At 43.4% G+C, this 27,276-nt stretch overlaps 1 protein-coding gene and 1 long non-coding RNA gene across 8 annotated transcripts in view; both read left to right on the forward strand.

The window, feature by feature from the left end:
- LOC310710414 overlaps positions 1–18,688 on the forward strand; it is a 153,884-nt gene extending 135,196 nt beyond the window's left edge. Inside the window, exon 2 of the long non-coding RNA XR_014528052.1 lies at positions 17,871–18,688. This is a non-coding gene — a long non-coding RNA (uncharacterized lncRNA). The remainder of the gene's footprint in view (positions 1–17,870) is intronic.
- Positions 1–27,072, forward strand: part of ALG14 (ALG14 UDP-N-acetylglucosaminyltransferase subunit) — a 51,587-nt gene extending 24,515 nt beyond the window's left edge. For 3 of the 7 annotated variants that reach the window (XM_083511268.1, XM_083511267.1, XM_083511269.1), the window contains one exon: positions 14,350–18,688. In XM_083511268.1, coding sequence (XP_083367394.1) covers positions 14,350–14,580 — 231 coding nt within the window. In that variant the 3' untranslated portion in view covers positions 14,581–18,688. The other 4 variants (XR_014527958.1, XR_014527959.1, XR_014527960.1 and 1 more) reach the window with 4 other exon arrangements.
- Positions 27,073–27,276: the final 204 nt, after the last annotated feature.

The following is a 27,276-nucleotide window of genomic DNA, read 5'->3' on the forward strand; positions in this document are numbered from 1 at the left end:
CTGGCCCAAGGTCATCCAGCAGCTGCATGTGGAGGAGCGGAGACGCGAACTCGGTTCCCCAGAATACGTGACTACTGCTCTTAACCACTACTGGCTCTCCAGTGTGTAAAGTCCTAATGTGGGCAGGTCAGTATTTCTCATAGAGTTGGCCACTGTGAGAACAGAATTCTGGGCTAGATGTCTTGCTCCTCTTATGTTCTCAACCTCTGTTCTTTGAAGACCTACCTAAAGATGGGTACAGCTGGATATGGTGTCCTCGGCAGGCAAGAAGGCCAACTTGGGGCTCGTATCCATGACCCTGAAATTAAGAGCCTCGTCCTGTACTGACTGAGCTATCCCAGACAGGCCTGCCAGAAAGACAATAGCGATGACACTTTGTCCGATATGTAAAGATAGGTGCTGCCACACTAAAGACCTGATTCTGACATTGGATGGATTAGACCTCCTGAGAAGACCATACCTGCCATTCTCAAGGGCAGCCTCACATAAAGCACAATGCAGCAATCCAATCTGGAAGTTACAGCGCATGGGCAACAGCAGTCGGGCTGTCTCGGTTAAGAAACAGCTGCAACTCTCATATCAGCCAAAGCCGGAGCACTCCCCAGACTATGAACCAGCTTTTTCAGGGAGAGTGCAACCCCGTCCAAAACAGTCAACTGATCAATTATCCAGACTTGGGAACCACTCACCCAGAGTGCCTCTGGCTTACCAGGATTCAGAGTCAGTTTGTTGGTCCTCATCCAGCCCACCAGCAAGTTCAGGCACTGCTCCAGGGCTTGCATAGCCTCTGCAATCTGGATATTACAGAGAAATAGAGCTGGTCATCCATCAGTTTGCCCCAGAACTCTTAATGACTAGGAGCTGTCCTTGGTCCTGCAACAACTGACCTTCCCTTGCCACGTCACCCCAGGGCTCCTTTGCAAGGCCAGAGCAGAACACCCAGTGTGAAACGTTTGGTCTCTTGCCCTTCACGTATAATTTCAAGGGGGAGAGATGCCTTCAAGTCGACTAGAAATATATTTGTGCCAATAATAAGAATTGCAAATTGCTAACATGAGACATTCCTATAAGCTGCAGTGGATGCATCTGTGTAATGTTCATTTTGTTAATATTGAGCATGACAGAACTTAAGCTGAGCGCACTTTTAATCCCATTGGTTTCAGTATGAGAGAGTTAAGAACATGTTCAATTTGCCTGCTGAAATCAATTAAACTTAAACATATCTAAAGTTGGCAGGATCATAACAATTGTTCTGAACAACAACCAAAAAGCAACAATTTGAATTCTTTATACAGCCCATATTAATTTCAGTCAATATCAGGGCTGGCTAAGATGTGACCCTCCAGATGTTTCTGAACTATAGTCCTCATCCTCCCTGACCACTGGCCATAGTTGGAGTTGGTGGAAAGTGCCATTCAGAAACATCTGGAAGGCCACAGGTTAGCAACCCCTGGCCTATATATACAATCCAGTGCTGCAAAGCAACCAAGTCAGAAACTTAATTGGAAAATATAATGGCCAACTAAGATCCTTGCCACTGGTCCCATCACCTCCTGGCAAATAGAAGGGGAAGAAATGGAGGCAGTGAGAGATTTTACTTAATTGGGCTCCATGATCACTGCAGATGGTGACAGCGGTCACGAAATTAAAAGACGCCTGCTTCTTGGGAGAAAAGCGATGACAAACCTAGACAGCATCTTAAAAAGCAGAGACATCACCTTGCCGACAAAGGTCCGTATGGTGAAAGCTATGGTTTTCCCAGTAGTGATGTATGGAAGTGAGAGCTGGACCATAAAGAAGGCTGATCGCCGAAGAATTGATGCTTTTGATTTATGGTGCTGGAGGAGACTCTTGAGAGTCCCTTGGACTGCAAGAAGATCAAACCTCTCCATTCTTAAGGAAATCAGCCCTGAGTGCTCACTGGAAGGACAGATCGTGAAGCTGAGGCTCCAATACTTTGGCCACCTCATGAGAAGAGAAGACTCCCTGGAAAAGACCCTGATGTTGGGAAAGATGGAGGGCACAAGGGGAACGACAGAAGACTAGATGGCTGGACAGTGTTCTCGAAGCTACCAGCATGAGTTTGACTAAACTGCGGGAGGCAGTGGAAGACAGGAGTGCCTGGCGTGCTCTGGTCGATGGGGTCACGAAGAGTCGGACACAACTAAACGACTAAACAACAACAGCCAATATAGGAAAATATAAACATAAGTCATCCATACCTACAAGGCAAAGCTCCTACATTAGAGGCAGAAAAATGAAACCCCAGTTCAGAGGCAGTCATTCTTAAATCCCATCCATTTCAAGGGAACTTAAAAGTTCAGCACAACTTTAGTTGTCCCACTGATTTAAATGGGACTTGGACTAACTTGCTCTGGATTGGGACCACCATTCCCTATTATTTTTTGTGCAGCTTTAGTATTTTAGGAAGGAGGCCTGCAGCCAGGGTTGCTTTTGTTACTGTTAACGGGGAAGCTCTCCTGAAACCAGTTAACGCACCTCCAGCACTAAGGACATCAGAAATAAATGCGGCGTACAGCAGTTCTGTGTATGGTTTCAGACCATTACCTTCTAATAGCGTTGAACATGCAGTTTCAACTGGTTCTATTCAGTGCCCTCCTGAGTACTGGAGGGGGAGAGGAGAGGAAGCTGCGATACGATCTCCAGTATTTAGAAAGAACACAGTGTGGCTGATAATTACCTAAGCAATAATATCTGATAGCATGAGAGAGGTCTGAGTGTTCTTTGTTTCATCAATAACGGAGGTTGCATTCCTTTGGATATCTGCTTTGGAAATATCCAAGCTGTCAGGCCTCCTTTTTGGCTACAGAAATTGGAGGTGGGGGCGGGGAGAGAGAGAGTTGAGTTTAAACTGCCTAAGCATGGCTTTAAGTGCACACATTAGTCACAGTCCTGCAATCTGCCTCCCCACCCGCAATGCACATGGAGGGCAGGATGCAGAGCAGCTGTAGATAATAGGATGGGGACCCTCTCAGCCAGCCCCTAACTCCCTGCCCTCTTAACTTGCATCCAGTCTAGGAGGTGGCCCTGTCTGTCAGTTTCCTCCACCTTAGTTGAAGGAGGAGCCTTTGCAGAATTCGGCAGGGAGGGAGATGGGGGACTGACTCCTGCCTGTCATTGGTTCTGGCTCCACCTGCCATTCTCATCTCTGCCTTCCACCCTGTCAGTCCCAATGGACATCACCAAGCCAAAGTACATGTGGGACTCCATGATGTGATGCGCAGGGGGACCTTGGCTTCAAAAAGCTGCATTGCCACATGCATGACCAAGAAGGAACAGTCTGGCTACTCACTTGCAGTATTTCTATACCAACCAGTAGCAAAGGTTCTCTAGGTGGTTTAGAAGTAAAATAATAATAATAATTAAAACCATAAGATACAAAAAATTAACTTGTAAACATGAAATCTAAAACAGAATTAAACCAACCATGGAATTAAAAAAAAACAAAAAACAACAGAGAATGACATCAGTACAAAGCAACTGAAAAACACTGAAAGGGGTTTTTTTATGATGGGAAGGTCTGGGGAAATGAAATGTTCTTCACCTCGTGCTGAAAAAAAAAGCACTGGAGGAGCAACCACAGACATGACCCTCCCTCTGCAGCTTATTTGCTAGGAGTTCTTAGAGGCAAAAATCCTCTGAGGAGACACTCTGGGTCCTTCTTTCCATATGTGTAATGTGAATTCTGACCTCAGAGTTAAGTGACCCTTGCTCCATATTTGTCTGGATTGCAAATGGGCATTCGGATCAGCAATGCCCCCATTTTAAAGTCCTTAAACCCCATGAATTCCTGTATCTCTCTGGTTCCTCTCTACTACCCCTGCCCTTGTTCCTTGGTTCTCCTGACAATGGGGATGACATGAATGGATAAACGTAGCATTCCGAGTGTGGTCTTGCTGGTGCCAGACCAATGTTCTTTGGCCTGTATTCAATATCTGTATTTATGCAATGGGGAATTCCATTTATTTGCAACCTACTTCTGCTAAAAAGTTCACAGTTGGAGCATGAACACTCCAGAAGAAAATTTAACACTGGTTTCTGTTAGCACTGCATATTGTAGCTTTAGCAATGGATGTGATCGCCCTGCCCCCTCTTTTATGTATGTAAGCATTCGTGTAAAGTTCCTAGTGGCATAGGATTAGGGCATCTTTTTTGAGCAATAGTGAAAACAAGTAATACAATCCACTTAGGAAAGGCAACACACACACACATACACACACCATAGCTGTCAACTTTTCCCTTTTTTAAGGGAAATTCCCTTATTCCGAATAGGATTCTTCGCAAGAAAAGGGAAAAGTTGACAGCTCTCTCTCTCTCTCTCTCTCTCTCTCTCTCTCTCTCTCACACACACACACACACACACACACACACACACAATATTATTTGCCTCCTCTCCTGCCCTTTTAAACATTGTTCCAGAATTTGGTACCTAGGTAAGCCTTCTTTGAAGACTGAAGGATTCCAGGTTGCAATTTCAGATATGTGCTTGAGGAACCTGAAGACTGTTCCTGGGAAAGTGTGTGTTTAATTGAGCTCCTTCAGTCTTTCCATCATTGTGTTTTGATTTTTGGATCTGGCATCCTCCACTTATTTATTTTCCACACCATCTTTAAAAAAACCAAAACAAACAAACTTGGTTTTGCAGGGCTATAACTCAGTGGTGCAGCTGATAAGGCCCTAGGTTCAATCAATCACCAGTCAGAAAAGCCCATGTTGGGTTTGACGGACCAGTCGTCTTACTCACTATAAAGCAGCTGCTTGCATTCATATATATGCTTGGAAAATATTTAATAGGGCCAGTTCTGGAGTTGCTTCTAATACATGTTTGGTTATGTGCATTTTTTCAAACAGACCCTCCCCTTTTTGTTGGTGAATTATCATATTTTAGAATTAACTTTTTTACAGAGCTCTTTTGTCCTTATTGTTAAGACATGACGTTCTTTCCCAAAGGCAGTCTCCTTGGCTTTTCTTGCATCTTAACATAAAGAAAATATAGGGTCTTGTGGCACAGCCTCCCACCATGCTGGTGCAAATATTTGGGGCAACCACCCTACTGAAACAGCACAGTCAAAGAGGGCCAGTACTAAGCACTTGAATCAACTGTTGATCTGAACAGTCTACTTGCACGTAATTTATGTGATTCTGACAACTCTCACCCACCTGAGGAGGTTTCTAGCAAACAGGAGGTTACAGGCCTACAATGGGAAACCACAAGCCTCAGGAAGTGCTTAAAACAGACCTGCAAATAGGCATTTACCTGTGCCAAGTATGAATTTCTCCTTAGGCAACCAAATGTTAATCCAGAGTCTTTTCTTTAAAACATCCATGCAGCTTTTCTACAGCATAAACCTTTTTAAAATACAAGAAATCCATTTCACATATTCTATCCAGTTCTCTTATGATCATTTAGTGTTGAATCAGTCTGTTAATACTTTTACCTTCATACTTGCAGAAGCTGCCATTGAATTATTTTCCACAGCTGAGATACTTCCCCCATAATCACGAAAAGCAGCTTTCTGGTTTTAACTCCTCTTCTTGGAATTTGAAAGGTTGGAGGAGCTATAGGAGGAAGCAGACTGAAAAATGCTGGAGGGAGAAGTTTATTCCCAGGCTCCCTGTTCCAAGACGTGTTGTGGTTACTCTGGTTTGGCCCCATTAATTGAAAGTGGCTTCCGGATCTGAGCTTAGCAAGCATTGCCAAATTAAGAAGGCATGGAGAACAGAGAAGACCACCTTCCACCGCAATGCCCAGCTGCGAACAGTCCTTTGGAGTAGAATGTGAATTGCTGCCCAAACCTAAGCATGTTTGCATGGAAGTAAGTCTCACTGAGTTCAGTGGAGCTCATTTCTGAGTAAACGTGATTAGAATTTCAGTGTTATCTCTATGCATGTTTATTCTGAAATAAGCCCCGCTGTGTTGAACAGGGCTTATTCCACTGTAAACCAAAGGCCTGGGACAAGCCTCGCTGAGCACAGCTGGACCTGTCTTTCAAGTCAGCATGTTTAGGATTGAGCCGCCTGTGTCAGTTTGGGTAAAAAGGGGTGTGTGCTTTACATTCAGGCTGTAAAGGAAAGTAGGGGGAGAATTTCTTATTTGAAGTTACCTCAAAGCAGAGGTGCTAGACGTCTCGTTCCTCAGCAGTCCCAGAGCAACTGTTCTTTTGCCAACAACTTGTAAGGGTATGAAATTAAAGGATTTGTTTTAATTTGTAAGGGGCTGTATTTAATTTTAAAAACCTATATGAGCAAGCAGACAGGCTGTTTGAAATTGTGGGTTGGTAATTGTTGCGGGCTTGCTTGCAAGGCTGGACCAGAAATAATTGCTGTGCAATCTTCTTGGGAAGCCAGATGGATGTAACAGCCAGCCGTTCCACCTGAGGCTGCGGAAGAAAACACAGCTGATCCTGGGATCTGTAGTTTGTTAAGGGTGCTTATTTCACAGAGCTACAGTTCCCGGCACCCTTTACAAGCTATATTTCTTAGGATTCTCCGTGAATGTTAAAATGGTGTAGCAACACTTGAAAGGTATAGTGTACATGTGACCTAAGTCACATTGGGAGCTGCCTTAGCTGAAAAGTAACTTGCAAATGCATAGAATGCATTAATGTGGCTAGACCCCAAAACCTTGTGACTGTTTTGACAGTGAAGGCACAGCAGAGGAAATGCTCCAGGAGGTCAAATTGTCTCTGTGAGCTTCAGGTATAAGTGGAAAGGCAGCCGAAACAAAAAAGTAAGCAAAAGAAAACAGAACAGTGAAAGTTGAGGAAATTAAGAAAATATTGAGCAGTAGAGGGAAGAAGGGGGGGTCACTGTCATATGGTGAGCCAAGAAAGCTTGGTTCACAGAATGGGAAGCACCTATGATCGGAAGGGTCCCTAACTCCCTAGGGATTTAGGGACCCACAACATGGGCCATGAAGTTAGTAAGGGAATGTGCTTCAGTCCTGATAGGATAATTTCGGCACCCCTTGTAAATGCCTCTGAGGAGGAAAAGTGGCAGCTCAGACAAAAGGAGTCTGATCCGTCTGACAGCTTCCCAATGCTCTCTTCTGTCCTCAAAGTTCCCTGCCTGAGAAGAAAAGTAAAATAACAGTTCGGAGTCATCCAGTGGTGAAACCACAGTTCTAAGCCAGAACATTTCTTCTTTAAATCCTTTCTTGCTTGTTCAGTAACTAAATCAGGCACCTCCATTTATCCTGCCAGGCTGTTTTGTCCATGCATGCCACCTGCCCTACACCTGATGTCAGGTGAGGGGCAGGTAAAGGTGGGGCTTTGTTGCAAGGGGCTTTGCATGCACAATCGGCTGGCTGAAGTGCTGTGCCCAGCAAACCCAAAACCTCTGGGGCAGTGCTTCCCAAGCACCCAACAGTCAGCTGGTTGTCAGGCTCTTGGGAAGCACAGCACAAGGGGCTGTGCAAGCTTCCTTCGGAAAGAAAAAAAAGTTCTGTGTTTTATGTGGCGCACTCCTCTCTCCGAAGGAAGCAGGTTGTATTCAGAGTGCTTCCCCAAGCACTTTGAATACAAGCTGCTGCTTTCTCTGCAGAGGGACAAATGCTCCAGTTTTAGAAACACCTTCAGCTGATGGTCCATTAAAAGGGAGCCTCTTTGAAGGCACACTAAATCCTTATCTTCCAAGGTGGTTGCTCTAGCAGACAAATCAGCATCTGCAGCAACCTCCTTTGAACTTTGCCTCTTGTCAGTCACCTGATGCCATGACAGCCTGTGACCAACAAGTGGGTGGCTCCTCCCACCCATCAGTTGGTCTGCAGTGGGTGAGGGAGATAAGAATCCAGCTGCCCATTCCTAGTGTAGTTGGTCCCGAGCTAAATGGCCCAATGATCTGACTCAGTGTAAGGCAGCTTCTTAGGTTCTTGTGCTCCACCTTGGTTAGGGAAATACATCTACTAATGGTCCACTCCTTAATTGGTGTTTGCATGGCCCGTCAAGTAGCTTAAGAGGAAAACAAAAGTTGGGAAGCAGGCACACGGAATCGTGGACCATCAAAAAGCATGAAAGACTCCATGTAGCACTGAGCAGTAAAGAGGTCCTGTGGTGGTCTCCTGGTCTCTAGCGTGCAAATACTCTTTTGAAGCTTTAGGATTTCATGTAGCAGTGGATCGCTTCCTCAGTTTTGCCACATCTATCCCCACACCACAACACCTGCCCCAAAACTTTGGAGTAATATGGGGCCATTGGATATCCACGAGGCTATAAAGTACCCCACAGAAGAGCACAAAATGGGTGGCTGTGTAACATAAGACAGCTCTCCTGTGCCTCTAGCAAAACCAGTAAGTAAAGCTCTGCCTGCGCCATTTCCTTGTAAGTGTAGAGGTAGAATGGGGTGTATCAAGAAGTAATTGCTCATGCAATCACTTTATATAGCCCAGGTTAATAGTAGTAGTAGTGGTGGTGGTGGTGGTGGTGGTAGTAATAGCAACAGTAATAAAGCAGCACTTTTATTATTCATATGCCGCCCATCTGACTGGGTCGCCCCAGCCACTCTGGGTGGCTTCTAACAATTATAAAACCACAGTAAAACATATAAAACTTGCCTTCACTTCTTTATTTGTCTCCAGTGTAAGGATGCCACAGTATAAGCCTTTTATCAGTCTTGGCCGTCAATCATTTTGCCTTCATGAATCTTAAAAGTGTGTGGGGGGGTGTCTCTCTATTTTTGTGATTCCAAAGCATCCTTGCATCACGCATCTGGAAAAACCAGTTAATTCTGCAGTCTAAACCTACTCCACCTCCATGCCCCACCTAGCAAAGGGTGTATGGAGAGTAGGAATGGCAAATGAGGTGAGGCTTCCTTATCTCTACAGTCACTAGGCAATGGAAGCAACTCATCTTCTCTCTCACCCTGCTCTACAAAGCTGCCAGGGCTCTCAAAAGCTTCTCAGTGGCTGCAGCAGAGGCAGTTTAGGCCGAGGTCTGGCTAGCTAGAGCTAACCCTCTTGTTACTTAGTCACATCAAAAGTTCAGTATAACCAAGTTGCAGGATTTGAGCGCAAGAGCAGTCTTCCCCTGCTGTTAATTAATTAAACAGGCACACACACATGTATAGTGGGTTGCCTAAGGCTTCCTAGAAACGCTTGGCTGGAACTCTGTAAAGGGGCCACTCATGTATAAGCCCCATTAAAACAGTGTGTGAACAACATGGCAGGATTACAGCTTAAGTGTCCAAGCAGGGATTTCAAACACATACTAATTTAACATCATAGCTGTTCTGCCATGCCAACTGTTCCATGTGGGAAAGGCCCTTATAATTGCTTTTTGTTTTGTAAGGCACTGGCAAATGAGGGAGGACAAAGATGCTGTTAGGTGCCTTCGCGAATCACTGCCAAAGTTCAGGCGGTTATTTGGCCACAAAGCAGGCTTTGGCAAGGAACATGGAAATACAGTGTGTTACACTACCACTGCTGGACTTACAAAGGCCAGTGTCTACGGCAGCTTTCCGCTCTGATAAGGTCCTTAAGCCTTTCTTCAGCAGAACGGCTGCATGCCCAAAGTGTGTGGGTTTGCACCAAGAGTCTGGAATCATTGTCCTATTTCGTTTCTTTTAGCTTGGGAACATCCCGAGATCTCCAAAGTGGAATTAAAATACACATAGGAGTTCATTTGTTTCAACAAGTGGCCTAAAAGTGTCATTCTCCCTTCTATGGACAGTTTGGCTGACATTTAATCCATGCAAGGCTGGGAGCTTGGTTTCTGCATTGGAAACTAGTAAATGTCATTCGCACAGATTTACACATTCAGTAGACTGAGGCAGCTTTCATCTGCAAAGTGTCAAAGTTCAATGGATGCCAAGTCTGGGGGGAGGGGGACGAGGAATGGCTTCTGCTGTCTTCATACATTTTGCCTACATCAACTGGATCTGTTTTCTCCTTTGCTCACAGGGAAAGGGTGCGTGTGTTTATGTGCTGCTGTATACAGTTGTGCATTTCGGTCCTGCTTGTGGGTTGCTATTTGCAGTTAACCTGGGAGTGTTTATACAGTGCAGTCCCTATGCATATTAATTCTGAAGGAAATCCCACTCTGTTGCATAGTGCATGCTCTCAGGTATTTAGGACTTTCAGTGTTATGTTCTGTGGTTAGCTCTGCAGATTGCAAAGAACATAAGTATCGCAGAAAACAGGAGTCCTGTGTCAGGCTCTTTCCATTGGTAGGGTCTAGTTTAACTTTTTCTGTATCCTGATGCTATTTCAATCATTTCACCAGCAGCAGCCCATTAAAAGCACATTGAAATGATGGAAGGGCTCAGGGTAGGTTAAGCTAGTTGTGGGAGTGAGGGAGGGTAGAAAAGCTCAATGCAGACCTGCAGTTTTTGTTACAACAGCCTGTTACTCTTTGTACTGTGAAGGGGAAGGCAAGTGAAATCCCTGCAATGGAATAGAGAAAGAAAGTAATATAGACAAAGCCCAGAGGAAATCTTTTTAGCACAGGGAAACCTTCTGCTACGCGAACACTGGATCGTAAAGGTTCTATGAAAGTACAATTACTGCCCAATTAAAGAAATCAATTGATTCAACAAATTGAATAATGTATAAATTTGCTCAGGCAATTTGTTTGAAAGATTTAAACTTGTTTATCAGCTTGTTTTATGGGGGGGGTAACATCCTTGGTTTTGGAGGCACCATCTTAGGCTAGATGTTCCCTTCTCTGTGAAAGTGAAGGGAGAGTACCTCTTCCAATGTGGACCTAGCCAATTTTAGGGGAGTAGACTCAGGTTTCGCTATCTGAACACAATGCATTATCAGGAAATCGTTTGTTAGGTAAGCGTTCGCAGAATGAGTCAACAATTTCCATTAATTTCTATGGTAAAAATTCTACTGTGTTCCCGACCATGGAATTTTGACCCCAAAGTGATGAAGAAACTCAAGAAAACCCTCTGAAACCTTGCAGAAGGGAATAAAGGAATGTCCAGTGTCTCACTCCCTCTCTCCCCAATGATTTCTGGTAAAACGGCTGCACACACCGGCAAAACACAAAAAAGTCAGATTTGTTTAAGGTTGCTTATTTGTTTACAGTACTACAAGCAGGTCTGGCTATTTGGATATCTGAATCTGCAGTGTGTATAGCGAGGTTTGGGTACTAACTCCTCTTGTTTGGATAAGTGAATTTTCATATAATGAACATTTGGATAGTGGGGCCTGTGTGTACATTAAAATGTGTTGGGGAAGTATTTTCAGTTGATTTAAAACTGGGGCAGGGAACTTATAGCCCCCCAGATGTTGCTGACCTATAATTTTCTAGCATCCCTGACTATTCACCATGCTAGCTCAGTTTGATGTGAGTTAGACACCAACAATATCTGGAAGGCCACGTGTTCTCCGCACTGAGTCAAAAGGTTTTTTGAACTAACTGATTAATTAATTAAAGGTTACAGTCCTACTTAAAAGAACAGAGCTCTGGTCAACACATTCTCTTACTGGAGGTGAAAGAGGGGAGCAGACCGGTTCCACACACCATAGTGGATTTCTGGCAAAACAATTGGCTACAGCCTCTGCTTCTTCCATATTTTCTTTCCCTTGTGGGCTGGCAGTTGGAAGTGTGTGGATAATTAGTACTCGGGGGGGGGGCTGGATGTGGCCAGTTGTTGACACCTCAAGAATACCGTCAAACAGAGGTGGTCAAAATGCTGTGAACTAATCTCATGGAAAGTTGTATCTGGGTGAAAATGGAACATGGTAAGGGACACATTACAGTTCTGCCGACACAGAATTTGTGAGGTGATTCTCTCTTGAATTAAAACTGTTGAACAGTTAATAAGAACTGTAGAACAACTATGCCCAAATTGCTATTGCAGATTTTAAGATGCCTTTCTACCCTAATGAGGGAACCAGTTACTATTTATTTCAATGGGAGAATAAGACAAGGAGGAGGGGAGGAAATTCTTAAAGCAGACTCCTGCAGTTTATTTTTTTCTCTTATTAGCTGTTCATCCCCACAATAGCCTACGAAAAGAGTTCTCCAAAGCCTAATTATAATAAATTCATGGATGACTCATGCTGACCACATTCGCAATTCCTCTTCTCCCCACAGAAATCTTGGATAGTCCCACAGCACATTATTATTTTCCCTGATAATTTTCTCAGAACTGCAAGCTTCCTTGGCGCACGTTAAGGCACACATTTTGATTTAATATTTCTGTAGAACCCCATCTGATTTAGAAGTTTTAGGCAGCTAGCAGTAAAAGCAGGACGAAAAAACCAAAACCCATCAAATATCCAATGCGCCAAACAGGACTACATGTGAGGGGAAATAGGGTACTAGCAGAAACGGCATTCCCATGTTTAGCTCTTTCTCCTCAATCTAGTATGTGGTAGCACACGCCATTTGTAATTATGCCATGGTGCTGTTAACAGATTGTAGGCCTCAAGGCAGGGGGCCCCAGTTACTCTTAGCACTTTTGAAGTAGTTGATTCTTATGTACCTTCCCACAGACATGCTCACATCATTCCTGTCCCCTCCAACAATTCCCTCCCCCAAGCTACTTTTCCATTGTAGGGGAATTTTTCGGCACTTTCCCACCCAGATCTGTAGCCAAGCTGGGGCAAATGGGTACCCAGCCACCCGTGAGCTGTGCTTTACCTCTGCTGTCTCCTCCACCCTATTTTTGGGGGGGGGGTTGTCTTTTTAATTTGTGACAATGACAGCCTCTATCTAAAGCAGTGTTTCCCAAACTTGGGTTCTCCAGCTGTTTTGGGACTACAACTCCCATCATCTCTAGCTAGAAAGACCAGTGGTGAGGGATGATGGGAATTGTAGTCCCGAAACAGCTGGAGGCCCAAGTTTGGAAAAACCCGATTCAAAGCATGACAGGGTTTAAAAACAGGAGCAATTTAAGAACTCTGAAAAAATATCAGTGAACAAGGCAGGGTACATGTATAACAGAACCTCAGGTGGAAGAGCCCCCCCAAAAAAGTCAGGCCAGCAGCCATGAAGGGGGGGGGAGTCAAATTAATTTCCACAGTTGGATTCCAATCACCTAGCCCTAGAAAGGACGGTAGAGACAAAAAGATTGGGTGCCCCCTGAGCATTTCAGCGCCAGATTGGTTTGCCCCTTTGTTACTGAAAGGATCATCACAAGGATAGGAGTGGAATTGGGATTGTTGCCTGAGTGAAGTAAAAGAAGGGTAGTAACAAAGGAAGGAATGGTCCAGTGACACCCATGCCCTGGGAATTTATTTGAGAATTTCTACATCCCTGTGTGCAATATGCATTCTCTCAGGCTGCATCCACACCATATTTTTACAGCGCTGTTGAATCCCTTTAACAATAATGACTCCCCCCAAAAAAGAATCCTGGGAATTCTATAGTTAGTTAAGGGTGTGGAGAGTTTTTAGGAGACCCCTATTCCCCTCACATAACTACAATTCCCAAGTTCCGTGGGAGGAGAGATGGATTGTTAAACTACTCTGGAAATTGTGAGAATCGGGGGTCTCCCAACAACTCTTGGCCCCCTTAACAAACTACAGTTTCCCAGGATTATTTTTTTGGGGGGGACCGGACCACAACAGTTAAAAACAGCTTAGTAGTTCTTTAATTGTATGGTGCAGACGTGGTCTCACTCTCAAAGGCCATAGGTGGGGAAGTTACACTTTTGGGTCAAGATTCAGTCCTCAGTATCTGTAGAAAAGTTTTGTGTTCATTTGTTCAATTTGTATCCTGCCCCTTTCTCTCTGAAGGGTACCCAGGGCAGTCAGCAGCACAAAACCCGAAATAAAACAACATCCAGTATGCAATAATTAAAATGCCCTAAAACTCCTAAACGCACCTATCCCCTGCCAAAAGCCTGGACAAATAGCAAAACATAACCATTTCCAGAAGGGGAGCTGTGTTAGCCTGTTGCAGCAAAAACAACATCAGCTGCATCTGATGAAGCAGGACTCTGGTTCATGAAAACTAAGCCATAATAAATGTGTTAGCCTTTAAGGTGCCACAAGGCATTTTGTTGTTATATAAAAATGGATGTCAGATGGCTGGGATCAGAAAGCCCTCTTCCCAGAGAACTGCTGCGAATTGATATCTAAACCCTGTTTTGACTCAGTGGAAGCCATCTTCATTTATTTGTCACCATAGATTGCAGTTTACAGAATAATACAAGCAAATACTAGATTCTCTGCACCTTAAAACCCCAAATTTTGACAGTGGAGAAGGCAATGATTTTGTTTTTTTCCAATAATCATTTTTTATTTTGTCTTGAACTGAAATTGCATTAGCCTTTCACTTTTGTTTTTTACTGTCCTGTATGACTGATGGGATTTATCCATTAATGGTGGGGTTTTGAAATTTAATTTTCTGTCTGGCATTTTTTTCTTCTTCTTAGGTTTTGTGCAATGGCCCAGGAACTTGCGTTCCCATATGCGCATCTGCCCTCCTGCTCAGGATGCTGGGGATAAAAAGCGTAACCATTGTATACGTTGAGAGCATCTGCCGTGTGGAAAACCTTTCTCTGTCCGGGAAGATCCTTTACCACTTTTCAGATTATTTCATCGTCCAGTGGCCTGCACTCAAAGAAAAGTATCCCAAGTCTCTCTATCTTGGGCGAATCGTGTGACACGAAAGGACAAGCTCAATGTGTTTTAGTACCAACGCTGATGTTTTTTTCCAACCGGTCCTTCATAGGTTTACACAAGTCGAGCGAGACTCGTTACTGTATTTCTAAAAACCAAAGTGGACCGTATGTGCGTACCGCCCAGTATCGCATAGCTGGACACTACAAGATTATGCTTCTCTTTCCAGTTGCCGTCAGGAGCTCAACTCTACCTCTATTTCATCACTTTGGTTTCCAGGACTGCTGTCCTTCATCCTCATCTCTTTAAAAAGTCCCTTTCTCATGAGTCAGGGAATAAGGTAAATGGAGTAATATGGCAGGGGGGGGAAGAATATTAGTTTGTGATGAAATCGCACAGCGGAGTGGATTATTTATGCGGTGTCCATCAAGGTTCATGGCACTTTAAAAAACAGCAAGGAAAAAAAGCCTCCCCCCTCCCCAGCTTTCATTGGATATAAGTATTTATTTTATTTGTGTTGATTTTCCTTTTTTCCTTTATGTTTTGTATGCACACACATACACACACACACACACTTCATATCCGTATAAAACATGAAACTGACGTTTGATGTTGGCTTATCCCTAAGGTACCACCTAGGAATCATGGAAGTAGGGCTGGTCCCCCGCAATCATCTCATTCCCAATCACATAATAATGTTTTATTCACCTACTGTCACAAGTTTTTCCCCAATCACTAAAGGCGAGGATGTTGGCTGGTGCTCTAGTCTATTGCAATGAGATCCCGTTGAGATTTTATATGGAGAATTCCAACTGATAAGATACTGGCCTTGGTCAGATGTTGACATTCCACGTTTCCTTCTGCCCTCTTTTCCATGTGGAACAAGTCAGAACTGGAATGGGCTGCATTTGTCTGCACGCAGTTTCTCCCTGACCTGTTCACTCTACCCGTTACCTGCCTTCTGGTGTAAGACTATGTGGTGTGTTGGGATCCTGAGGTCTCTCCTTAAAGGCCATTCGGGGCAGTGGCTTTAGAGCCATAGCTGCACCGAGCGGTTGCTTAAACATGCCCCTTAAATTATAAGAAACAGAATCTTGTTCTGGTACCACAGCCCTTGTTTCCTGTATGCAAGCAGCAAAATCCCTAGTGAATATTTTGAGCATAAAGGAAATGGTCGTATTAACTTGGCCTGAGGACAGTTTTCGTTCTGCAGCCTTTCCAAAAAAGAAACCCCATAGCATTAAATCCAGTATCATTTTTCCTTTTGGCCTCTCAAAAGTTGGCCCTGTGTTCTAAAGTAAGCTTTCTAAAGCATTGTGTTTAATTGTTAAGATAAATAAAGAGGTAGCGGATGTCACAAGCAGATGAACCGCATGTGCACGAGGGAGACAGATTTTTTCCAAGCCGAGCGTTAAATCTTTTAACAGTGTTGAATTACAGGGAGGAAACTGTCATTAGGAAGCAGTGAGACTCTTTAGCCCACTTTGCAGTCCCATGTGTGTATAATGAGCGTTAATGATGCCAAAAAAAGGTAAAATGTCACTTTCTCAGTGAACTTAAGTATATGTAGGTTTTGTATGTTTAAAAGTTCAAGACATGTTTAGTTAGCGTGTGAAGCCATTCCCTCCCTTAAATGGGAAATGGCATTTAATATCAAACACTGTTAGCAAAATCCAGTCTCCCATAATATCTATTTTCTAAGTCTGTTGCAGCCTTTTTTCACCCATCTGGCAAATCATAACTATATATGTTGTTCTGTATATAGAGCAATGTAAACACATCTGTCATCTGCATATACTGAGTCACATCGATGAACAAATTTTGGCTGGAGAAACATATACATTGAAGAGAGTAACAGAAAAGTGGGAAAGGTCCACATGATGCACAAACGAAACACGAGGAAGCCAAACAATAATCCTATACATCACTGCAAGAGAGTGATAGTTTTTACTTTCTATAGTAACTGTGACTTTTGATCATTTTTTCTAGAGGGATGTTAAAATATGGAGAGGGATAGCTTTGATACGAAGAAGCGAAGGTGCCTGTGGTTTGCAAACTGTTCGGATGAGTAGGGTTTTTTTTAAAAAATTAAAAGCCTGCTTCTCTATAAGTATTCATCTTGATGCTGCCATGTTGATACATGGGTTGATAAGTAACCTTTATCAGAAGGTGCTCTTCAGTTTGGCCAAAAGGTATGCTTCAATTAATATCCCATGAAGCCTGGTTCACATTTTGGGAACACTCTGTTTTCATTTCGGCAGAGGAACTGGCATCTACATGAAGCTACTGGGAGACATCATCTGGTGATTTGGAGCATGGCACCACCAATATGCTGGTTCCACCCAGCTCCGTATCTCCATTCCATCGGAAAGGCTGTGCAGGTGCTGGACCTGTGTCTGGAGTCTGATGGACTAGATGAGGACCAGTAAACTGATGTTGAATTCTGAGAAGAGTGAGATGTTATGGGTCAGCCATTCCCAAGTTCAGGAGTTAGGAAGATGGCCTGCCCTGGGTTGGGTAAAACTCCCACAGAAAGAGTAGCTATGTAACTTGGCAATTCTCATCAATTCCAAGCTGTCACTGGGGCCCAAAGTGACTACGGTGATAAGGAGTGCTGATGCCCAGCTCTGGATGTTTCACCAGCTACCACTGTTCCTGAACCAAGATAGTCTAACCTTGAATATCTATGTTCTAATAACCTGTACAGGCTACTACAGATATCCTTGAAAATAGTCCAGAAGCTGCAGCTGATGCAAAATCCCACTGAAAGAGCAGTGAGAAGGAATCTTATCGCCTGATCTTCACTGCATTGGCTGCCAGTGAACTACCACACACAGTTCAAAGTGCTAGTGTACGAAACATGAACAACTTGTCACCCAAGTAATCGAAGGAGCGCCTTTCTCAGTACAGTGGTACCTCGGGTTACAGACGCTTCAGGTTACAGACTCCGCTAACCCAGAAACAGTACCTTGGGTTAAGAACTTTGCTTCAGGGTGAGAACAGAAATCGCACGACAACAGCGGGAGGCCCCATTAGCTAAAGTGGTACCTCAGGTTAAGAACAGACCTCCATAACGAATTAAGTTCTTAACCCGAGGTACCACTGTACTTTCTAATCTGGACTTTATGATCAGTGGGAGAGGCCCTGCTCATGGGTCCATCAGTGTTGGCAGCAAGGAAGATGGTCACACAAGACAGCATTCTCGGGGCAGCACCTTGCCTATGGAACAAGCTGGTTTTTTCCTGCTCTGGAGGGTAGGACTCGAACCAGTGGCTTCAAGTTACAAGAAAGGAGATTCTCAGTAAACATCAAGAACTTTCTGACAGTGGAGCAGTCTCCCTTGGAAGGTTGTGGACTCTCCTTCCTTGGAGGTTTTTAAGCAGAGGTTGGATGGCCATCAGTCATGAATGCTTTAGCTGAGATTCCTCCATTGCAGGGGGTTGGACTAGATGACCCTTGGAATCCCTCCCAACTCTACAATTCTATGATTCTATGAACCTCCTCCTGGGTGAAATCAGGTTGTCTTCCACTCTAGGCAGAATTTGGAAGCTCACCTATTTGTCTAGGCCTTGGAGGTTTAACTGGTGTTATGGAGCTCTTGGCTGCTGCTGTTTTTATAGATGAGAACCTGTTAGTTCATTTAATGGTTTTGTGAAGAATGCGTTGTTTTATGCTGTTAGCCACTCTGTGCTCCATTGTAGGATGAAAGGCAGGATACAAAAATGTGAAATATATATTTTAAAAGAAATTAACAAATATTCCCATCCAGTGTGAATACATAGACCTCAGCTTTCCTTACTGTGGAAAACAGTGTTTGGTTTCTAGTGCATTTTTATCCTTTGGCTTAGGTGTAAAATAAATCAAATACTCAAAAGTAACATTGTGTTTAGCTGCCGCAGAGCCATTAATGTGTTTAATGGCTTCTCCATGGAACCTAAAGGGATAAAACGCTTTCTTGGGAAGAATTCTGTGCAAAATGTATGGCTCAGCACTTAATATCCTTGGGAATGACCTGACCCTGGCTTCGACTTATGTGTGCTAGCTTTTGGCCTAGTAACTCAAATGGGGGTTATATTATCAGGACTTCCTGCAGCCTTGCAAATTGTTTCGGTAAATAAAGGAAGATGTACTTACTGCCTGTTATGGCTAAAACTCTTTGCGTTCCCTGGGAATATTTATTGCACGGTCCTTATGGATTTTTGTGTCACTCAATTTGTTCTGTAGTCTAAAAGATGCTGCTGCACTGCATTTGCTTACATGTGGAACAACTCCCATAGCTCAGTGTTAATAGAAAACATAGGTGGTTGGAGGACTCTGGTTGGGTCCCCCACATTTCCAGTTGAAGCAGGGATGGGGAAGCTGTGGTCCTCCAGATGTTGTTGGACTCTTAATTCCCATCAGCCCCAACCAGCTGATGATGAGAGTTGTAAGCTGACAACATCTGGAGGGCCAAAGATTCTCTATCCCTGAGTTGAAGGATTTCAGCAAGACAGTGGAGAGACACACTTGCTCAAACTAACAGTAAAGACCTATATACTAAACCAGACCATTTGGTCCATTAATGCTAGATACAACTAAAGCAGATTATCATCATCATATAATTTATATCCTCACCTTTTAAGGGGAAAAATCAGTTAATTGATTTTCAAGTATCCTAACTAACTAACTAGATTTTTAAAAATCCATCAGTTAAGAATAATATCAGCTGCTAAACAGGATAAGCCTTTTAAACATCAGTAAAGGCCTAAGTGGACGCAGGTGGCGCTGTGGGTTATACCACAGAGCCTAGGACTTGCCGATCAGAAGGTCGGCGGTTCAAATCCCCGCGACGGGGTGAGCTCCTGTTGCTCAGTCCCTGCTCCTGCCAACCTAGCAGTTTGAAAGCACGTCAGAGTGCAAGTAGATAAATAGGGAAGGTAAGGTAAACAGCGTTTCCGTGTGCTGCTCTGGTTTCGCCAGAAGCGGCTTAGTCATGCTGGCCACATGACCCAGAAGCTGTACGCCAGCTCTCTCGGCCAATAAAGCGAGATGAGTGCTGCAACCGCAGAGTCGGCCATGACTGGACCTAATGGCCTAAGTAAGCAGGCCTAGGTTTTTAACAAGCATTTAAAACATCCAAGCAATGAAGTTTCCTGAATCTCTCGAGGGTTTCCAGAGGGTTGGTGCAAAAACTGAAAAAGCCCATTTCCACAATGTTTCCAGAGGACAATTAATGGGGCCATAGTATAGCCAGTGGGGTCTTCTCCTAAAAATGCGAGAAATGGCTGTGGTACAGAAGCATTTGTGGGCAAGAAAATAGGAGCTGGGTAGTTAACCCTTCCCTTGCCTGGTGCTTTTCCTCTTCAACTCCACCCTTCTCCAGCCCTCTATTTTCTCTCCATTTGCAGGGCAGGAAGGGAGGAAAGGGAGGCGGCCAGGTGGAGAGGTTGCAGAGGAGAACCTGGGACCTATGAAAGCTTTCCCCCTGCAAATGCCACTCCCCTGCTTCCCACCCTGCTTTGCACATTGGTGCCTCATTGTCAGCAAACAATCAGTTGGGAATCCCTATCAGTTTTCAATGCATAACATAGTTGTTGTTGTTTTTCCAAAGTGGGGAGGGACATGACATTAAAAACTCACGTAGGCCAACCTTAGCAACTTTGAGGCAGGGTGGTAGATAAAGCTGATATAGGTGTCAGGTGCCTTAGTTAGGGTAGGGCAGCAACAAAGAATGCTACAGCATATGTTTTGCAATTTCTTTAATGGTGTTCTGACAGTCTGGGCATATTAAAAGGCAACCCTAGTAGGGCTGCCCAGGGCAAGATGCATGTTTCTGTTGAGTTTTTTAATTTGCAAAGTCAAAGTCTTTACTTTGATCTGTACTGCAGTTTCATAGGCAGGTGTCATCCCTGCTGCCCTGCCTGCAACCTTTTTGCAGGGTTTTTTGGAAGCCACTCCTGGCTTGTTTAGACTTGTTTAGCTTGTTTTCAAAAGTGATCTGGTGTCAACACATTAGCAGACTCTGGAACAGATGGATCTCGCCTAAAGTTGGGAAAACATCTCATCGCCAGTGGAACAAGGAAGATCCATTAGTGGAACAGGCTGTTTCGTTCAGCAACCAAAAGCCAAGGCCAAAGCACATTTTGAAGTCAAATCTGGTGCAAATGCCTTGATCGACCATAACCTTGAGAGAGGAAAGATCTTAACCTAACGCTAAACTGTTACAGCCCAGTTGCTGCCTGCATAACAAAGCACAGGTCGGTTTCAGGCCTTGGCACATTAGAAGAAATATATTGATTTTAAATTTCATTTATTGCTTCTTTCATCTCTTGCATTGCATTTCATTGTATTACAATGAGTGCAAATGGAATGCAAATTGTAGTACAATAAAATGCAACGTAAGTGCGGGGGGAGCAATGAAAATGCAATTTAAAAAAATCATACAGTGTCCATCACAGCGCAATACAATTGCTACAAAAAATTGGGAACCATAGGTCTACCAAACAGACCAGCTGGGTGTTACAGTGCTTTGTCCTTCTGCCAAGACGTTTGGAATGTAAATGTGCAGCGTTTTCCCACCTAGATCTCTGTATGGCTCCCACTTTACCTCCCACAACAGGCAACACTCCTTGGGATTACAGATCAAGTCAGGAAATGCCACCTGGCCTGACTGTGGAGTTTTCTTCTTTGCCATGCTCATCAAAGAGGATATGTAGCGTCAGCAACAACTTGCAAAAGAAAGAAGCTTTCCCAGCAGGATGCTCACTCCCGTGAACCTGCTGCTCAGTTCTGGTCTTGTTTGCAGCTGCACTCAGGAAGTGATACCGCCAGGAGACCTCACTTGCAGGCACTGAAAGAAGCTTTGATGATGCAGCGGACACAGGTTGCTTATTCTGGGCCTCTTCTTCTTTTCCTTAATGGAAACTTCACATGTGCAAAGATCTCTCGTCTTCCATAATAGCTCCTTCAGAGCCCCATAGAGAAAAGATGCTTCAAAGTAATGGATCATGAAATGTCATCTCAAACCAATTCTTCTGTCTTCAGGATATTCCTGTTGTGTTCGTAGCTAAGTAATAGAGCAGGTTCCAGCAAAAAGTGCCAACAAGATTGGATTCCCCCACCCCAATCCTCTGCTAACTTGAAAAGTTGTTTCAGAGAGTAAGTATGGTTTGGTAAAGGCATCTTAATGCAACAAATGCCAGAAGTTTTAGATATTTTGTTTTAGTCTGTTCATTCAGGACTAGCCACGAGTCTTTGCACAATCATTCTTTCTTTTACATTTCTCCTTTATGCAAGATTCATTCTTCCATATCCCCCCTTTGAAGCTTCCAAAAAATATGATGAAACAAATTAGCTGCTGGATTTAATGAAATAAAAAACTGAAAACATGTCAATGAGGAATATAAATGCAAAGAATATTTGCATCCAAGGACTGAATTTAGTTCTTCACAAATATGACTCTTACTTGCAAGTATCTGAAGAAGTGTGCATGCACACGAAAGCTTATACTCAGAACAAACTTAGTTGGTCTCTAAGGTGCTATTGGACAATTTTTTAATTTTTTTATTTCGACTGCATCAGACTAACATGGCTACCTACCTGAATTGCAAGTATCTGTCTATGTAACATGCCAAGACTCTTCACATTATGAAAACAATGTACACAATTATGAGTTTACAGATCTGACAATGCCTGAAATTTCGGTTAAAACTAACAATTTACACTGGCTGAAACCTGATTTCAGAAGGTGTTTTTTAAAAAGTATTGAAATGGTAATCTGAAGGTTATTAGGTGGAGAAATAGCTTATTCCCCATCAAATTTGACCAAAGTGAAGAATTACAGAAAGTGAGTCAAGCAAAACTATTTTCATCAACAGGTGAAAGCAGAATCGAAGGTGCTGCCTGACCCCTATAAAAACCTATAGGTTAGACTGGTTCATTGATCATAACCATTAGAAAGATCTGCCGTTCTTAAATGCAGACCATCTCAGTCAGCACAGAAGAAGCTGGCCTGTCAAGTTTCAGGCAGTGAATATAGAATTTTCGCATTTTACTCTCCGATAACCCCATGGGGTAGGTTAGGCTGAGAAATAGTGACTGCCTCAAAATAACCCAGTGATCTAAAAGTAAGAATTTGAACCCAGGTCTCTTTATCTAACTTCTTCATGTCAGCTGCTGCATCTACATGGCATAAAATGGAGTCTTAAATGATGGGCGTGTGATAAACAAGCGCCTGGAGTCTTTCTGTAGACAGTGGGACTGCAAGTGAAGCAAAACTAGGGCTAGGGCAGGAAAAGCTTGAGAATTGTAGCATATTGGACCCACTTGCCTCTCACACTGCCTTTGACACATTCTGAGTGAACTACCACCCCTCCCTGCTCTGCTCTAAATGTCCTAATAAAATTGTGAAGGGAGTGCATGCCTTCTAGGTGATAGATGCATTCCTGTGGCAGTATCATAGGCACCCATTGCTAGCTTTGTGCTTCTGACACTTAAGAGAATCAATTGATTAAATGACGGCTGGAAGGGGCATTTTTAAAGAAACATTTCAGCAGCTTGATTTAGTTCAATCATTAACCCATTTAATCAATTTCAGGCGCTTATTCCTTTCCCCAGCAGAGCCATTTCTCTATACCCATAAGCTGCAACCTAATTTAATTTATCCCCCATGGGGGATAGCGGGGAAAAAGACTCCGCTTTGACAGTTCTTTAATTGGAATAGTGTTCACATTCTACTTTGTACATAACCATATTTTGTTTCTATATGCATTAAAGAATAAGCAAAGAAGTGTGGTTAAAAGCTCATAGGCCGGAGGAATAGCCTGAAGTTGTTCCAAAACCAATGTTGTTCCATATAAGTTGCCAGTGGTGTGAAAAAAATAATCTTAGCTGTTACCATATGAGACAGATGCTTTCCGTATTTTGTCGAGTCTAAAGCAGCTGTTCATCATAAGCAAGTATGGCAAGTCTGAGAAGAGATTGTGCTCCTTTTGGGGTTTTTAAGGGGAAACCAAAGTCCCTTCTGTAGTGCCTCTTTTGTTGTCGCCTACCCACAAACATGCTGTTCAGGAGTTGTCCTTGACAAGCATCTTCGCTTTCATCCTAGAGAACTGGTAACGATAAATTGCCGGATTCTATTTTAGTTAATGGATATTTTTTTTAGAGAAGCCGACACAGCAGAATTTGCATTCTGCTATAAATTAAGAGGGAATGATGATATACACTTAGTGGCTGACGCTGGTATGTGAGATAAATCAAAGTTAATCACTGGATTATCCGGTTTTGGCAAGGATCAACCTTTAAAATGAAAACAACAGAAACAAACACGATAGCTGAACTATAGCAACATGCATTCTACCAACTTGTGAAACACCGTCAGTCTCTAATTAAACTGTCAAGTAAACTGAAGGACAGGAATTTCAGCAAAGATGCTTTGTGTATTGTTCGGGTGGTGTGTATATATAGATAGATATTTCTCATTCTAAATTAAAGTTCATAAACAGTATGATGGGGGAAATAGACCAAGGACTGAGAGTCGAACCTTCATACATAACACTTGAAATTTTAACTAAAGGGGTATATGGGGGGGGGATTCCAAAGGAATCCAGCTTTGCCATTATTATTTTTGTTTGTTCGTTTGTTTGTTGCCTTATACCACAAAGGTCTCAAAGCAAATTTAGAAGTGCATGCAAGATAAAGCCAAAAGTGGTCCTCTACTAATTTCCCACAATTGAAACTCCCTTTTTTCCAGCTGCATTAATCTGTTCACCATTAAAACAGTGAACTTACAAAAGCCAAACAGAAGAAGAAAAGGTTAACTATCAAATGCCTGCAAATGACAGAAAATTTTGGCCTAGCATCAAAAGGATGGCAATGTTGGTGCCAGGTGGACTTCCCAGAGGGTGGGAAGCATCATAGGTGTCCTCAGGTGTTTTTCTAGGGGAAGCAAAGTAAATACTACAAACAAACATGACCATCATAGCTGGTAGATTTTATAACTAAGCACTGCCAAGGCCTCTGAGAAACTTGTCTTCCGGGTCTACCCTTCAGTTGTTTCACAGTTCGTAAATCTGCTCTCTTATCTAAAGGCAGACCTGGAATCCAGCCATTGTCTTCCCACTCGCCGCTGGAACCCAAATCCTTTCCCTAGCTTCCTTCATCCCTTCCCACCTTTAACTAATTGCACAGTTGCTACAATCCACTTCACAATATGCCCAGCCCAGCATAACAACTTAACAACAGTGGGCTGTATTTCATGGTTGTAATATGATACTCTTAACTCCTCAGTACCCCATCCAAAATGGGGATAGCAACACTGGGTTCCTTTGCAGAGCTGATGTAACCCAAGCTGTCTCAGCCACAGCCACAGCCCCACCCCTGCAATGTGGGTATAATAATGATGGCCTTTAGCTGAATTAGCATTAGCCCGGTAATTTTCTTAAATGCTTATGGACCTTTTTTGTATGGAATAAGGCTTGAGTAAGAAGAATCCTGAGGTCCTCCTTTCTTGGCTCCTACCTTCTGTTTTTGAATTGACACAATACTCCCCAGTCACAGGTACTCTATAATTCTGGATCCTTGAGTTGATTTATTTCTTTTTCAAAAACTGTTTTAAATTAACCTTTATTAAATTTTAAGAAACATAAAAGGAAAAAATATTATAGCTGTCAAAACAATGTCATACACTCCGAAGCCATAAAGCTCACTGGATGTCATTGGACCAACCTTTCTCTCGCAGCCTAACTGACCCCTCACAGGGTTGTTGTGGAAGTTAAAAGAGGAATTGGGTACTGACACTATGAGCTCCTTGGAAGAAGTGTGGGTTAAAAACTGAATTAGAAATTGTGATGCTTTGCTGCATGGAACACGGTAATATTTTATCTTATTCTGGCCCATGAACACCAAATGTGTTGTAGGTTTAGATTAAAATTAAGCCAGGGAGATAAAAGATTAGTGTAGGGATAAGTGATTGCAGTTGTGATCATTTGCACATTTACTTGGGGGCAAACGCCACTGAATTCAGTAGGACTTAGTTCAGAATAACCATGCTTAGTACTGTGCTGATTACATAATTAGACTGTAGTCACCGATATTCCCAATGGTGACCAGAGGAGTTGCTTCCTTCTCCCAGGGAACTGAGGATAGATGCCAAGGCAAAGGGGAAGAAGCAAAAGTGATCTGCAGACAGCAAGAGCAGGTCTCCTAACAGTTTCCTTCTTTGGCCAGGATTGTGTGCTGGCACAAAGGCTGACTCCTTTGCAGGACTCCCTTGTCCTGAGCCATGGAAGTGACCATCTTGACAGTTGGTTGATGGCCCAAGCAAGGGAAAGGTCAGTAGTCCCAGGTTTCCAGGCAGAGAAGAAAGTAAGGCAGGGCACCTCAGTAAAGGGACCTAGGTGTGGGTTTCAGGACCACGGTCAGTGATCCAGCAGCTGGGGTACGAGATGCAAGTTGTCTCAGCAGAGTCCTGGCTCAGCTGTCAGATCTTTCTAGCCTGGACTTAGCTGCTCATTGACTAGAGGCTCCACCCCCTGAACTCTGAATGTAGCCAATCAAAGGGGCAGTGCCTTCATCTGCAGCTGTTGACTTATTCTAGACTTTAGCGTTTGAAACTGCAGGGATAGCTCCTCCACAGATCTACAGTGTCTCCTTGAAGCTTAGGAGAGAAGATGTTGGTTCCAGTGACAGCATCTCCACATGGGATGGATGAGGGAATTAATGCATCTCCCCACCCCCCAGGGGCTGCTGTCATCAGAGGACTCAGTCTCTGATGATTCCTGGTGTCATGACAATCCTCGGGCCACCACCTCAAACAAGATGCACAATGGGCTCAAACCTGATAATGGGATTCAGAATGGGAAGTTCCTGCTTCTCCTGGCCCATTAGATTACAACCAAAATTTTGTTCAGATATTCCCCGACTCCTCATTCTCTTCCAGAGGCGCAGGGGAAAGAACTGGAACAGGGTTGCAGTTCTGTTGTCCTAAGAGATCTGTCTCTGACTTTGTTCTTCCATTAGCAATGCACAAAGAAGGTATGTTAAATGTTAAGAAAAGCCACCACACCGTTTTGGTTTTCACAGCCAATCAGCTGCTGCAACAAGGGGAACAGAGGACATGGGTGATTTTCACTGTAGGGGGTGGTGGTGGAGGGCATCAGTATAGTGAGGTTATTGTGGTGTACCACAAAGAGTTTCACATTTCCTCCTGTAGCAAACCAGTTGCATGCTGAAGGAAAGCGGATGAAAACAAAATAATTTAATTAAGGATGTAATCCTTCCGTGTCAGTCACTAATGTCTACTGTCTGCGGCCACCTCCTAGCTATGCCTCACCTGACAGTACAGCTGAATATACCTTTTCTTTAAACAAAAAAAACAAGGAAAGGGGCAATCCTTGCAAACAGGATTAATGAGTATTGCTTTAAACTGTAATTTTCTGCTGGCTACGGTGATTAATGTTTCCTGCTCTGTCATAACACTGTCCAACTAAAGTCTGGCACTGTGAATTGTGACCTTGCTTGCAAATCTAGCTGGCAATTAAACTGGGCGAATGTCCTAATCGTGCCTGCATTCTGTGCTGCAGAATTAAATTATCTGTTGGGATATGGGAAAAGGAAATGATTCACTGCAGCTGGAGTGTAAAAGAGGGTGTGTGGCAGCTATTCAGGTGTTTTGGATCACATTCATCACTAGCTGTTGAAGCCCCTGACTTCAACAGACTCTTGTTTGAAGACAAATCTATCTCTCCTTTTGGAATGCGTTA

Source organism: Podarcis liolepis, assembly GCF_965112155.1.
Source record: "Podarcis liolepis genome assembly, chromosome: 6".
NCBI classification, from domain to species: Eukaryota; Metazoa; Chordata; class Lepidosauria; order Squamata; family Lacertidae; genus Podarcis; species Podarcis liolepis.